This window comes from Chenopodium album, chromosome 9 (assembly GCF_948465745.1).
Source record: "Chenopodium album chromosome 9, dcCheAlbu1.1, whole genome shotgun sequence".
NCBI lineage: Eukaryota > Viridiplantae > Streptophyta > Magnoliopsida > Caryophyllales > Amaranthaceae > Chenopodium > Chenopodium album.
Genome location: NC_137842.1, coordinates 15,333,147 through 15,349,723, shown reverse-complemented (window position 1 = coordinate 15,349,723; position 16,577 = coordinate 15,333,147). Strand labels below are relative to the sequence as shown.

The following is a 16,577-nucleotide window of genomic DNA, read 5'->3' as shown; positions in this document are numbered from 1 at the left end:
CTTTATTTTACCTCAAGTACCCGTGTCGGATCCTCAACACTCAGGCATAGATATGACACTTAGACACTTCATTTTAGTTCAAAATTACAGAATTTTTTCACAAAATAGCTAAATCAGACACTTATATACATACCCGTGTTGGACATGAATAGCCTAGTCCGAGTAACGTAGGCTACCTCTACGCTATGAGCATAGCCAGTCATTAACCATTTAGGGTGGTTATTAGGTGAGAGAGTGTAAAAATATTATAAATAATCGTAGAGAGAGAAAAAAAAGGAGAGATAAAACAATAACCTGGTTAAACCTTTAACCAAGTTATTGTAACACGGTTAATGAGTAAAATATTTACCTACTTTTGTAAGATTCTCTACTTATCGAATAAAATTTATGGGTAACCATTGACATGCATTGGTTATAAAATGGTTGTCAAATTGGTTACAAATAAGGTGGAAGATAGAGAAATGAATAAAATACAAAATAACCACAATGATTGTGGTTAACCATTGGGTATACTTAATAATATAAGGTTGGTTAATTATGTGACTGGATTTGATAAGTGAGATATTTGCACAGCCGCCACAGCACAGTAACAAGTAAGAAAAAAAGGGGATGAACTTGATTGGTTGTACTTTAAAACATCACAGCTGTGTGTACTTGGACTAGTAAAAAAGGTGCGTGCACACGAACAACTGGTGGTGAATTGACAGCTTTGAACTTCCTATGTCAATTACTGCGTTGAATGTCAAGTACTGATTACTACATAATTCGTAAGTAATTATGATGATTATCCGTACTTAACTAATACTGTCAACAGTGTGAAGTGATGTACTCCATAGTCGAAGTATTTTATTAGACCTTTTTTTTTTTTGGGTGTGTGTTGGGGGGGGGGGGGGGGGGGGGGGGGGACGGAATTTGGCCATTATGCTATACAAGTCGTCAAGTAAAAATTGATCTAGTGATACAGTTTGCACCTCAGAGCCTCAACATCGTGGAAATGTAGGATCACAACTCGCTAAGGGTATTTTGGGAATTTCTTTTTTATTTTCTAGGTCTAATTGATTTGTGAGAGGTTTTAACCGATGTCTTTTTACCTTAAAAAAAACTATAATATATTACTATATGACTAGACAAATTAATAAACAATTATGTATGTACTCCATTGGTTCCATAAAGATATAGCATCAAACCTAAATCAACTTTATAGAAGTGAGGAAAGGAGGGGTGATTAGTCTCTCCAGGCTCCATCTCCCCCACGTGTGACATCCTGTGATAGGAGCTAGGGGAATCCCTCCGTTTCTTATGGTTAAAAAAAAATGATTAATTCTTGAAAAAAAATTTAATTTAATTTTTTAAGTGGATAATTTAATATCAAAGTTATCAAGAAAATTCTTAAAAAATTAAAAAATTGTGATTATAAATTATAATTTAAGAACGTTAGCTCTATATTATGAAACATAAAAAATATATACGTAGTATGAAATAAATAATAAAAAGATCATTTAAATGATACTTCCTCCGTTTTCTTTTACTTGCAACACTTCCCTAAAAAGGAAATGTCACAATACTTGCAACACACTATAAAAGGAAAGTTACTTTAGGGAAAAACTATACTATTTCTGAAAATAGTATAGTGCACCCGGGTGCACCATGCGCATGGTGCACCCAGAAAGAACATTAGGCTTATTTTAAAGAACATGAGAAAAAAAAAAAAAAAAGAACATACGAGTGTTTGAAAAAGAACATGCTAGTATTTGAAAAAGAACATGCATAATAGTGTTCAACACAAGAATATATTTGTGTTTGACAAAGAACATGACCTCCGAAAAGAACATTAGACATATTTTAAAGAACATGGAATAAAAAGAACATGTTAGTGTTTGAAAAAGAACAAGCCAATGTTTGAAAAAGAACATGCTAGTATTTGAAAAAGAACATGCATAATAGTGTTCAACAAAATATCATGTTTGTGTTTGACAAAGAACATGACCTCCGAAAAGAACATTAGGCATTTTTTAAAGATCATGGAATAAAAAGAACATGTTAGTGTTTGAAAAAGAACAAGCTAGTGTTTGAAAAATTAACCTTGCTTGGTTATCTTCCAGTTGGCTTCAATTCATTACTATTCTTCTTTCTCCTCTAATTGTTCTTTTTTGAACAACTTGTACTTTATAGCTTTAATTATTTTATTTTTTTTAAAAAAAACCCCAAATTCACAAAATTAAACACTTTAACTATAAAATTATTGAAGAAAAACAATTTGCATGTACAAAATTTATACTTACATTTTACTTGAATCCACCATTTGTTTAAGTTTGAAGGTTGAATTGTTGAAATAAGTTCAATTTTTTTCTTGGGTTTCACTTTGAAGATGAACAATTTTGCTATTTTGAATTTTTTTTGAAAAATAGAAAAAGATAGAGAGAAAAGTTATGGAGAGAGAAAATGAGTACTTTGGAAATGATTTTTACCCAAATTCATTGAAATTCTTAAATGAAAACGATGGTGTAAAGGAGAGTAAAAATTGGCAGCAAGAAAGAGAGTGATAGGAAGGGAAAGAGGAGTGAGAAATTGCAGGAGAAGAGAGTGATGGATTTGCAGTTGCAAGAAAATAAAAACATGTTCATTTTTTACCCATGTTCTTTTAAATATACTAAATGTTCTTTTGGGTGCACCATGCGTCCGGGTGCACCAACCACAAATTATACTATTTCCCTTATTTAAAGCACATGGCCCAAACTAAATTACACTCCTAACAACCACTCATCCCATTTTAAAGCGTATTATATCATGTGAACCCCACATTTCTTAAATACCGTGAAAAAGTGTATGTTGCATCTAAAAGAAAACGGAGGAAGTATATCATTTGATTAGAACTACAATCGATCTGATTAATTCGAGTTGGATCGAATCGGGTCGGGTTGAGTCGAGAACTACACTGCTACCCCACTTCATTCATAAGGCAAAATATAAATTTGTTAAAGAAATGACAAAGAAAGATATGACAAAGAGTGAAAGAAAGAGCATTGAATGCGTTGCCCAACTCCCTTAAAGACACATCATTTTGCAGCCCTTGTATTGTTTATTACCCACTGCCTTATTCCTTCATACACTCCACATTCCCTCCTTTATTCCCCTTTTTCTCTCTCCTCTTTTCCCTTTTTTTTTTTCTTCTCTATATATTTTCCTATCAAAATTATAAGTATTTATTATTTATAATTAATTAATAAAAATTCTGCCTCATTTACAATGAATCAGAGGTCTTCTGTAGAATCAGTTGAAGAGGGAGTATCACATCAGGTTTGTTTCCTTTTCTTTTCTTGCCAATCTACATTGTATAATTTTCTTTTTTTAGAAATTTTTAATAGCCTTTTTTGATTGTTTTCTTTGGTTTTTGCGTTTTTGCCTTTTGGGTCATTCTACAATGTAGTTTATTTGCTCCCTTTGTCCGGAATTAATAGTCGTAACAGCATTATAAGTTATAACTATAAGCGGGCATACTTTGAACTAGTAACGTGACAATTAAATTTGAACGGGGCGATAGTTTATTAGTGTTTGGTAACTATGATGAGAGTATTTGGATTTCTTTGTTGTGGGATCAATTGTAAATGGGTGTTTGGTGATATGAAGTTCTTAAATAGATATACTTCGTATAAATTTTTCCAAATTAAGTGTTTTTTTTTTGTTTTTTTGTTTTGTTTTTTTTTTTTTTTTTTTTTTCTGTTTTTAGTACGTGGGTATAGTCTGAAAATTTTGATTCATGGTTAAGGAATGAACTAACATGCTACTGTTCATACAGTGGAATAGATTATAGATAATGAAGAAAAATGTTTTGTTTTGGTCAAAATATGGTGAAAATTAAGAAGTTAGATGTAGTTATAGACTCGCAAATTAGATTATGGACACATGTACACGATGATCATACATTCATACCAACTTTTCCATACTAGCTTAGAAAATAATTTATGTCATAATGACTTATTTTTATTCACCTGACTTTTAGTTGATTTTAAGTTAATTTAAGGTGATTGAAATTGAATTTGATGTTAAAGTTAATTTTTTGAAATGGAATTTTATGTTAAAGCAATTTTATTGTTTGGTGTTGTTTTAATTGAATTGTTTGTATATTATACTCTGTATTTCATAGTATACTTTCATTGGAAATCTTTGAATTATGGCACTAAATTAGCATGATTGTTGCCTTAACTTTCCTGATATGATGGTGTTTTGATTCAGAACTTTAAGCGTGTTTCGTGTTCAGCTGTGCTTACTTTGGCATATCAGAGTCTTGGAGTAGTTTATGGTGATCTTAGTACCTCACCTTTGTATGTGTACAAAACCACATTCTCGGAGAAATTAAGCCTTCGTGAAGATGATGAAGACATTTATGGGGTGCTTTCCTTCATATTCTGGACATTTACGCTGGTTGCCCTTTTCAAATATATTTTTGTTGTTATGTCAGCTAATGATAATGGTGAAGGTGAGCATTCATCGGATTATCATTGTCAATGATCAACATCTTTTATGATCCTATATCAATTTTTAATTTATTTCGGTATTTCTTTTTATGAGTTTATGAATCACTGTCTGAAAATGGACCTTTGCAAAATTGATATTAAGTGGACCATAAAATGATTATTAATGCCAGTTTTTTACTTGTACCTAGGCGGCACTTTTGCATTGTACTCATTGTTATGTCGGCATGCAAACCTTGGTATTCAACCAAACGATGAGAAGTTATCTGCATATGCCATTGAGAATTCAGAGCACACAGCAAGGAGTTTCAAGCTACCAATTGAGAAGCACGAACGATTTCATAAAGCTTTGCTGATCTTTGTTCTTCTGGGGACATGTATGGCTATCGGGGATGGTGTACTCACACCTGCAATCTCAGGTAACAGTCACTTTCTTTTTGCTGAAACCTGTGTAACTGTGTAGCCTACCTGGTATTGGCAGTTTATCATGCTATTTGGTTAAGTTTCTTATATTATATTTTTACAATGCATATTGACGAGTGATTATGTATGCGAAACAAAAAACTTCTCATTTTTATCTGACAACATATTCAATGGAGGCAACCAGCCAACCACTAATCATCAGCAGAGCAAAATTTAAAGTGCCACAGTAATTTACTATCTTCTAATCCGACGTTTTACCGACGTATCTTTTGGAGCTTACACATTAGAAGGCCTTACAATTGTTTGACCTGTTTACTTGTTCCTTCTCTGTGATTATTTTACTTTATGTAAACTCGTTTACTAGTCATCTAAGAATATCATATATTCTTTCAGTTCTTTCAGCAGTGTCAGGAGTTCGTCTGAAATTCACTGGACTTCATGAAAGTAAGTTCAACTTCTTTCAGAAGGCAAAGGAAAAGATAGGGAGAAAAAAAGCAGTACCAAAAAGTGTTTTAGAAATATGCAATTCAACTCCATTGTGGTTTGAAATGCTTTCATTTCTTACAAAATTCTTCTTTTCGCAGATTATGTTGTTGTGATTTCATGCATCATTTTGATAGTCCTATTTTCTCTCCAACACCATGGAACACACAGAGTTTCTTTCATGTTTGCACCAATTGTCACAGCATGGCTTCTTTGTATCAGCAGCATCGGGGTTTATAATATAGTAAGATGGAATCCAAGTGTTGTTAATGCACTATCTCCTGTTTATATGTTTAAGCTACTTAGAAACACAGGCATGGCAGGATGGATGTCCCTAGGCGGAGTTGTTCTCTCTATTACAGGTATTTTCACTCATGGTTTCGTTTTTGCTTATATAAGAATCACTGAAAACATGATATTCTGGTAGTTTTATAACAGGTGTGGAGACTATGTTTGCTGATTTGGGTCACTTTTCTGCTTGTTCAATTAAGGTATCTCTTGCATTTTCCTCTTCTTTTCCTCCATATCTTGGGCATGCTTATTAATACTTTGGTAATTCACTTTTTCTAGATAGCTTTTACTTTTTTGGTGTACCCTTGTTTGGTTTTGGCTTATATGGGTGAGGCTGCCTTCCTCTCTCGCCACCATGAAGATATCCAGAGGAGCTTCTACAAAGCCATTCCAGGTAAATATAAAAATCCTTCTCTTAATACCTCACATTATTGAATTTTGTTATCTTACTTTTTTTTTCCTCCTTGTTTTGCCAAGAACCCGTTTTCTGGCCAGTTTTCATAGTGGCCACATTTGCAGCAGTAGTAGGAAGCCAAGCTGTAATAACAGCAACGTTCTCTATCATAAGCCAGTGTTGTGCTTTAAACTGTTTTCCTCGAGTCAAAATCATTCATACTTCAAGTGAAATATATGGGCAGATCTACATTCCAGAAGTGAATTGGATGCTAATGTGCCTATGTCTGGCTGTAACAATTGGGTTGAGAGATACAAATATGATAGGTCATGCTTATGGTAAGAGTCGGATTCTTTCTAAACTATGATACAGCTTCTATGAAAATTGACATTTGCTTGATTATGACTAAATACTAGTGCCTGGTGTGCTGAAGTACAGGTCTAGCTGTCACCACAGTGATGTTCGTGACTACATGCTTGATGGCATTGGTTATAGTTGTAGTGTGGAGAAAGAGGATAGTGATTGCAGTATCATTTTTATTGTTTTTTGGATCCATAGAGCTCCTTTATTTCTCAGCTTGCCTTTTCAAGGTTCCCGAGAGTGGTTGGATTCCTCTAGCTTTATCTTCAATCCTGATGGTGGTAATGTACGTTTGGAACTATGGTACATCAAAGAAACACCAATTCGACATGGAGAACAAGGTTTCTGTAGACCGGATAGTTGCTTTAGGCCCTAGTTTGGGCATGGTTCGGGTACCAGGTATTGGTTTTCTATACACTAACCTTGGCACAGGAGTACCAGCTGTCTTTGGACATTTTGTGACAAATCTACCAGCATTTCACCAAATCCTGGTTATCGTTTGTGTAAAGTCTGTGCATGCCCCCTATGTTACGGAAGATGAGAGATTTATTGTTGGGAGAATTGGCCCCAAAGAATATGGCATGTTCCGTTGTGTTGTTCAGTATGGTTACAAGGATTTACTGCAGGAGAACTATGATTTTGAAAACAGAGTGGTTTCCGAGCTCATTAGGTTCGTAGAAACAGAAGAACATGACCCTGGAAAAGGTATTATGCAAGAAGCTGATACATCTACACATATGATAGAATACCAAAATCATGAAGCTGGTGCACTGGATTCGAAGTTAATGGATCTCAACCTTGGTAACTTGGATACTTTTATCCACAGAGATGAGTCGATCAAAATCTTGAGAGCAAGGGAATCAGGTGTTGCGTACATTTTCAGTCATTCTTATGCAAAAGCGAAGAAATCATCTTCGATCTTCAAGAAATTTGCTATCAATATCCTGTATGCTTTTCTAAGCAAGAACTGCAGGGGACCAGATGTTGCCTTAAACGTTCCTCATACTTCTCTGCTTGAAGTTGGCATGGTATACTATGTGTAGAGCAGTAGAAATAACAGCTTGACAAGTAAACTGTAAATATATGATAGCTACTTGACGGATTACCCTATCAAAATTACCATAAACTACTACTCGTACCTCTTTGGCATGCTATTCGAGACAGTGATTAGAAAAAATAAACGGGAAAATTAAGTTTTATCAACAATAAGAGGAAAGGCTTCGTTTACTGTGGTTTAAATTATTATTAGATTAATTTGTCTGTTAATCTTCTCTAATCAGTCCATGAGATAGCATGCCAAAGAGGTTGCAAGTATTACAAAGTAAATATCAACTCCCTCCGTTCCAAAAAGAACGACCCATTTGGCCAAAACTTTGTCCCAAAAAGAATGACCCATTTGCATTAAAACACCACCAATTTGCAACAATATTTGTGCAAAATTAGTTTCCCTATATAAAAATTTCATTTTCCATGTTATTTTATTACTTTATCTCTCTATTTTTTTACAAACCCCATGTAAATTTATCTTTCCAATATACTTTTACTTCTTTTTACTTAACTTCCTTAATACCCGCGTAATCAACCCAAATGGGTCGTTCTTTTTGGGACGGAGGGAGTATAATATTATTAAAATTAAAACTCATGGGGATAATATGCTAACGACATGTGTTACTCATATGCACTACATATTATCCTATGTGTCATCTCTCTTCTCTCACCATATTGAATTGTATTAATCTTTAGTTTCTTTAGAAAAAATCTTCATTGGTCTAACTGTGATGATATACTTCGTATAATACAATAGTGTTTAATTTAATTGAAAAACTTTTCATATTGACCTCTTATTACATTTTCATTTAGTTATTAATATTGTTGAACATTAACTCTTCTAAATTAATTTAATCAAACTTATAATTTATGATGATCCGGGGCATCGCCCGGGTCAATAACTAGTTTTTCTCTATTTATCTATACATGTATAAGTTGTTTAGAAATGGGTACAAGATGAGCATGGACATTGGATAATACATTAGCATTTAAATCCTGCCCTTCCTTGTGAGTTAGAGTTGGACATTTTTTTCCTCTAAATTCAATGTGATCCAACACAAGTTGGAAGTGCGCTCAAGTGCTCAACTGTAACCTAAAGGGGCTGAAGGGGTAAAATGATAAGGGATACACTAAGATAAATTATAAAGCAAAGTGAGTAGAACAAAAAAGAAGGGCCTAAAATAAAAAATAAGCACTCAAAACAAAAAAGAGAGACTAAAAGGTGATAAATAATAAAAATAACAAACGAGTAATTATGTAATATAGTCATCTTCTCTTACCTAAATACATTCATTGTAGATATTACGCAATACATTTGTATAAGCTATTTTTTTTCATCTATCTATTACATACTACTAAAAGCGAAACTAAGAGGAGATTTGACAACATATCATTAAATATTTTTCATTCAAAATTACTTTCTTAAGAGAAATTCATTGTTATATAAAAATAAGGTCCATATTTTATTTACATTATAAATTTAAATTAATATATAAATAAAATCTAACTTATACTTCATACTTCCTAAAATACCAATTTGCACATTTTTTTTTATCAACAATTAACTTGCACATTATTTTAAAAAAAAATTACTTGCATATTATAACTATCACGGATTACTTATTTAAATATTTATTTTTTAAAAAAAAGTACTTATTTAAATATTTTCTCTTACATGTTTTTATTGTGTTTAATATATTTCATGTGTTTTAATAGCAAGTGAATCGATTTATGGGACATTTACTAGTCTCGTGCGATGCACAATCAATCAAAGCCTTAATCCCGGCCCATAAGTGAGGTCGGCTACACAAACCAAATTTGATTATTCCGTGTAACATCGACAAAGATCCTCCTTCTCCATCCCTTACTATCTAATTCCTCATCCTCATACAAATCCAAATATTTCATATCCTTCCTAACCCCTTCCAACCAAGTCATTTTCGGTCTCCTTCTCTCTCATTTAACCCCTCCATGGTCCCCCCCCCCCCCCCTTCCACTCTTCATACCGGTGCACACTCGAGTCTCCGTCTTACATGCCCAAACCAACGCATACAAATTTTTCTCTTACTTTCCACACCTACCTTCTTGCGAATAACCTCGTTTCTGATTCCATCTCTTAAGAAGGTTCCCGTACATCCACATTTTCGTACCTCCATCTTTTTAATGTGCTCATTCTTAGAAACCCAACATTCTGCCATAAAGCAACACTGGTCTTATGGCAGTCGTGTAGAATTTTGCCTTCAACTATAAGGGAATTCTTCGGTCACATAACACTCCCGTGGTCTCTCTTCACTTAAGTCACCCCGACTTAATCATAAATGTGGGCCACGTCTTGATTAATGTCACAATTTTTCTGGATGATTGACCAAAGATATTTAAAGCATTCGCTCATGGTCAAGTCCTTTCCATCCAAACTCACCGCCTTATTGCTTGTCCCTCTCTAAGTGTAGGAGTTTATAGGTACTAATTGCGGAAAAACATGAATCATATTCATAGAGTACCTAATCCCAAGATCTAATGCATAACACATAAAGAACATATAATTGTACCTTTGAAGCGTGATTCCACGTGAGATCGAGCAAGAATTAAACCTCCACGAGCACAAATTAAACCTCCACTAATGCTTGTTAGTCGTGATTGAACGCTTCAATCAACCTTCAACGGAGAAAAGAGACAAACTAACCAAGAACCACCACAAACCACCACCCATGGGCGCCGGCCGTACGGATGTGTGGGGAGAGGGGAGGGCCATGAGGTGAGGAGAGTGTTTAGGGTTTTGGAACATGGTTGCCTTGATGTCAAATTTACTGTAAGTTAATTATGACTTACTACAACCCTAGGCATGGATCTTATTTATAGATCATATCTCTAAATAAGAGTCCATGTCGAGCCCAAACACATTATCCTAAACACACTACTCTAGCCCAACACTCTACATGGTATATCATAATCTCATGAGGCCCATTAATGGGCCTCTTACTTGTTTAACCCAATACCCTTGTTGTGTGACCTCATAGGATCCATTCTATTGGGCTTTGGACTATTTAACTAGCACAAAGATCATTTGTCATATCTAGCAACAAACAATGACGACCCAAAAGAATGAACTTATTTTCTCCATAATAGTGATCCTTGATATATCTAGTAATTGCACTTATCGAAGACATAACTCCTTCAATCTCCCACATGTCTGAGACAAGTGCATAATATTCAAATTCCTTAAGTCAATGTGTGTCGATTTGATAATATGATTGCATCTCATGTCGTGATCATATTAGTCTACAAATCTTTTCTTGAAAAAACTGAGTTAGATTCACATAACAAATGATTACTATGTAATGCATTTGAGCACGGTCATGCATTTTCTGAATTCTCCCTCTTCAAGGGGTCAAGACACATTCCTAATTAATAGGTAGACTCTATCCAATCTTGTGGCAACCAAAGCTCCCACTCAACTCATGAAGCAGTCGGGAAACACCCTTTATAATCTCCAGTTACGGCTAGACGTTTGAGTGTACCACAGCTAAATCAATCATTGAATGGAACAGTGTTCCACTCATGTCAAAGGAATCCACTAATATATCCGAGAGCTCTATACTTGAACTTCAAAGTGGGTCTATAGTTCGGTCATGCATCATTCATGCATACCCATGTGATTGACCGAGCTTCGCTACGCTCCTATAGCCCATGAAACTGCGCTATCCAATCAATCTTAACATGCTAGTCCATTTATTGAAATCATTTATGTCCATTTTAATGATTTCGAACTAGGAACTTAAATAATATATGGGTTTTGTTCACCTGTGGGGTTTATTCACCAGGTCATCAACCTGATGAGCCCATCAATCCATAACTATTTTGGACATTTTATTTAATATCAAAAAACCATAATTAAACAAGATTGAAACTTTGTTTCAATTGATAAACATAATTCTGCATTTAATGTATTACTTTTGTGACATGTTTTCTCAAAACATACACAACTCAAATTACATAACTTGCTACAATCCAAGAATCTTAGTATGACTCTCATACCTTGGTCATGGAAGGGGTTTAGTAAGTAGAGTTCATGAGACATTCTCATAAACATAAATTTTTGCAATTTCTAAATTTTATAATCATATTCATCTCCATTCACTAAGGATTTTCCTTCGTCCTTATACAAGGAACTTAGGAATTTCTAATTTGTATTCCACCATCACATTGGATTTCGATTGAAATCTATCATCGCTTGTTCTTAAAACGCGTGAATCAAATAGACGAGTATAGTCCATGACATGCATGATGCATCCTTTGAATATTGCATGAGGATCATCACTCAACACCTTAATTTCATTAACCAATCTCAAAGCATTGAATCATTAAGCAACGTGTCATGTTACATGAGATTGAAACTCCTTTCAATATAATGTTGAACCTTATAAGAATCTTATCAATATAAGCTTCTTAACCAAACTCAAACATCCTTCGAGACCTATCTCTATAGATCTTGAATCCCAAATGTACTCATCATCCTCTTTAAGGTTTTTCATACAAAATGCACTACCCACAACTTGACTCTTCAAGCAATGAATAATTTGCTCTTTATACTAGACCAAGAAGACTTCATAGCTCCCACTAAACATCTTGTACACACAAGACCTTTTCTTCATTTTACGAGAACATCGGATGATTTGATTAACTCACAAAAATAAGACATTAACTCCCTGATGCTAACTTCAATCCATTAAGGATCTTTTATGCATCCCTAGGATTATTGTTTTTCAAACTTTTGATTGTATCATATACAAATCTTATTTCATGAACAATTTCAAGAAAGTGTTTTGAAATCCATCTACCAAATCTCATAAGGTAGAAATCACTCAAATATCTCTAATAGATCTTTGCAACGTGACTAATGTAAAGGTTTCATTGTAATCACAGTCATACTATGAATTTGTTGAATCCATTAACAAGTCTTTTCTTTAGTTAGAAAAAACTTTTCTTTATTGTCTGCTTTGCTTACAATGAGTCTCACTCAATTAGGCAATTTATTCAAGTGTCATACACTTGCTTACAGACTTAGAATCTATTTCAGATTTCCTGGTTTTAAAACCACTTGGAGTTAGGAACTTGTCAAATCATCTTTATTACTTGAATAATCATCATGTTCCAAAACAAATGTTTTAGAACTCTTAATCAATATGAAATCATATTTCTTTGACTAAGTTTTACATATGCTAGTCATCATTGTGGGTTTTTTTTTATGCAACTATTGAAACTCATACAACAACTTTGTTTAGCTTTCAATGAGAAACGACAATTTGAGGATGTGCACTTGGAATGTACTACCTTCAACACATGGTTATTATTCCCATTACACTAAATGAGACCACACGTTGTCATTTGTAACATGAGGTGAATCATGCTCATATTGTTGCTTTGACTCGATTACTTCTCAAATTTCTTCAAGATTTTTGAAATCATTTTTCTTGAACTCTTTCAAGGCTCTCAAACTTTTCAAGATTCTTATACTCCCACTTGTGTTTTTGAGGAGGCATATTTTTCATAGGGTGAACCAACCATGGTTTGAGCCATGTTTGTTTGTTGCTTTTCTCGAACTCTTTCGAGATTTATACTACTCCCACTTGACCTTTTGGAACAATTTTCCATAAGGGCACCTACTTGAGCAACAAAAATTTTGTGCTAAGTATGATTATTTGTAGTAGTACCCTGTGCTCCGTATAGGAATTGATCATGCATTAAACGATTTAATACAACTTTTATTCCTTGCTTTGCAGAAAGACTTTATAAGAACTCTTCTTATCCATATCATATATGAAGTCTTTGTACATTTGATTTGACATATATAGTTTGTTTAGTTTTGTAGCTTATCTTAAAAGTATATCCCTTGAACAATGGTTGGAAGATAGGTAATTTACATCCATTATCAAAATATATCTTATATAGATTGATAGCTCTCTTCATAGACACTTCACAAGGTTTTGTAATGGAGTTTGTTGTAAAACGATTTCACAACTCTTGGATGTTTATCAAAGTCTTGGTTAAATTCTCATTATTACGATCATATCGCAATACTTTGAATGTGTTGCCAAGTACATGTCCTGACTTAAATTTTCACAATTACAATCATATTGTAATGTAAACATTATCTTATCAAGTTGATACTGAACTTCATACTGAACATTTTGAACTTTTCAAAATTTTCACTTCCATGCTTCATCTAAGCATAAATAGTGATCATATCACAAATGAAGTTTCATTGTCCGTCTCTAGCCTTTGAACCTTATGGTTTTCTTACATTGATATGTATTTGACCTCGAGTTCGCATCATCATTTCTCTAAATGGTGACTTTGTCAATACTTTCAAATTAGAATGGTATTTACATATATCAATGGATTCATAATCCAATGATATTGAAAGTCCATCCCTTTGGATCTTCCGCATGCAATGTTCATTTTTATTCGAATTAATTGACATTTTAGAGACAATTCATATATAGAAATGGTTTAATTAATTCTATCATATAGAACTTTGAACCTATTTAGCAATCTCAAAACACATTATGACTCAATGAAGCATAGAATAATATTTATTCCACGTTTTTAAATCTCCGATGCTTAGTCATTACTAACATTGAATGGTGTTTTGATAATGGCAAGAATGAATAACATTTACTTAATTCTAGCCAATAACAAGGTAAGGTGAAATATAGGTTCTACTTGTAAAGTTGCAACTTTTGCTTACAGACTTGTAGATTCTACTTGTGAAGTAGCAACATTTGCTTCTAAACTTGTAGATTAATTCCTCCTTTAGCTAAATCATTTTCTATAGTATACTTCTTAATTTGGAACATTTCCATTCTTTTACCTTCCAACTATACGAGGCAGTTTCTAATCAATTGGAATTGGTCCATTTAATTTTGAAACATTTGTTGTTCATAACAACGTTTAGCATGTAAGTAGTTCTAGGTTTGAGAAGATTTGATAACTTGTTATTTGATACGATTTTAGAGTGATTTCAAACCTTGTTTACTTGGTATATTGGCATTTTGGTTCACTTTTACTCTATTCTTGTTCAACTTTTGTGTATCCCTTGCTTCACAGGTTGTTAGTGTTTTTGTTGGGTTTTTAGGTTCAAAGGCGACCATTTGAGGCATTTGGATGATAAACCGAGGTTAGAAGCCGAAACAATGGAGCAAAACCGAAGAAAAGTGAAGATAAAGGCCTTAGAGAGTCTGCACGGACGTGCAAAGTATGGCACGTCCGTGCAGAAGTGTTCCAGCACGACCAAAAGCTACTGCCTACTGCTTTCAAGGCCTGCACGTCCGTGCAGAACTCAGCACGTCCGTGCAGGTTATTCAGCACGTCCGTGCATGATCCTGCACGTCCGTGCAGGTTGCTCAGACAAAACAGTACCTTCTGCCACCCAGGTGCACGCCCGTGCCAATATCGGCATGTCCGTGCAGGATGCCTTGACTAAAACAGTACTTTCTGCCTCCCAGGTGCACGCCCGTGCCAATCTCAGCACGTCCGTGCAGGTATAGCTGCACGTCCGTGCCAACCTCAGCACGTCTGTGCTGACCTGTAGCCGTACCCGACTCTTGTTTTCTCCGTCCTTTTTATTTGGGGGTCTTTATAAATAACTTTGGAAGCTCATTTGTACGGCATCTAAGTTTTTAGTGCCTCCTCTTAGTTTGCAATTGTAGAAACACAAATATTCTCAAATCATTAGCTAGATTATAATTATTAGCTTGGAAATTTGATTCTCAATCATTGTAGAAGACAAGTTCCACCATTGATATTCAAGTTAAAGCTTCTAGTAACATTTTCTCACTCTTCTCTTCCATTTTAATTGCTTTGATTGTTAATCATCTTGCTTAATTCTTGTATGCTTAGATTGTTATTTAGCTTAATCCTTGGTTAATTCTTGTTCACGAGTTACTTGAAATCCTTAATTGCTTTAATCTCCATGGATTGTGAGTAGTCTAATTTTCTAGGGTTTGGGTAAAACCCTCAATGTAGTCACTAATTACTTGTTGCATGTGTTAATTTTGTAATTGTTAGGTGTTAATTAGTTGAGCTTAAGTGGTTTAATTGCTTATTAGTTCTTGTATATGGCCATTGCTAGAACTATTATCTAAGCTTTCTCAACGAAGGATCGAGAGATGAACTTGAGTTAGCTCCCTTATGCTTAATTGACTTGAAATACCATGAGAATAGGAATTTCCAGTCAAGGGAATGTTTTTGTCATCGTGATTATGCTTTAATACTTGTTTTATGCTTTGTAACCACGAGAGTAGTTTGTATTCATAATTCGAGTAATCCCTCTAGCTTGAGAGAGTAGTTGGGTGCTTTAGATGACTTCCCCTATATCATCCCCTAATTACCATTGTTTGCTACTTGCTAATTGTGATTTGTGACGAAATTGAGTGGTATATCCTAAGCCCTAGAACTCTCTAAATATAGTTAATCTCCCCCTAGCTCTAGTTGACTTGAACTAGCACTTGTTACATAAAACCAAACCAATTTCGACTTCATTTAGCTTATTTATGTGGTAGTATTTCGGTGGTTGATTCAACGCCTCTCTTGGGTTCGACCCTTACTTGCCCTTTCTACCCATTAGAGAGACCAAGTTAGGACTTTATCTTTGGTAGGCTCGACGACGGCCTATCAGAAGTAGAACCTTGTTTGCATTTCTTGGCCTATAACTTTTTAATGCAATCCTCATATATATTCCTAAACCTTTCCCATTTGAGCCACTTAGAACATTTCTCTTAGGTTCAAAATGATGCTTTGCTTAATTACTTTAAGCACATTTCATGATTTTGCTAAGTCTATTCTATCTTTATTCATATTAGAGTTTAATCAACTATTTAACTCTTATATATATAAAGTGGATGAAGAATAGCGTCATTTTGATCAACTTTTGATCATAGAGATTTCCAATCACTTTCTTATATTCAATCATATTGAAGATAAGAGATTTTATTGGACTTCTATACTTGTCTTTTAGAGGGTTTGTACCTCCCACCTCATTATATCCCTTGAAACACATTTCAAAATGAAGATGTGTTGGCATTTTACTCAAACATTATGAATCAAAC

At 34.3% G+C, this 16,577-nt stretch overlaps 1 protein-coding gene across 1 annotated transcript; it reads left to right on the top strand.

Annotated features, from left to right (window-relative positions):
* The first annotated feature begins 3,072 nt into the window (after window positions 1–3,072).
* On the top strand, window positions 3,073–8,035 carry LOC145558425 (potassium transporter 1-like). Its single transcript, XM_081619666.1, has 9 exons — window positions 3,073–3,297; window positions 4,234–4,477; window positions 4,664–4,891; window positions 5,289–5,339; window positions 5,480–5,740; window positions 5,817–5,869; window positions 5,949–6,063; window positions 6,147–6,401; window positions 6,502–8,035. The coding sequence occupies exons 1-9, from the start codon at window positions 3,247–3,249 to the stop codon at window positions 7,464–7,466; spliced, it is 2,223 nt and encodes a 740-aa protein (XP_081475792.1). The 5' UTR covers window positions 3,073–3,246; the 3' UTR covers window positions 7,467–8,035.
* The last annotated feature ends 8,542 nt before the right edge of the window (window positions 8,036–16,577 follow it).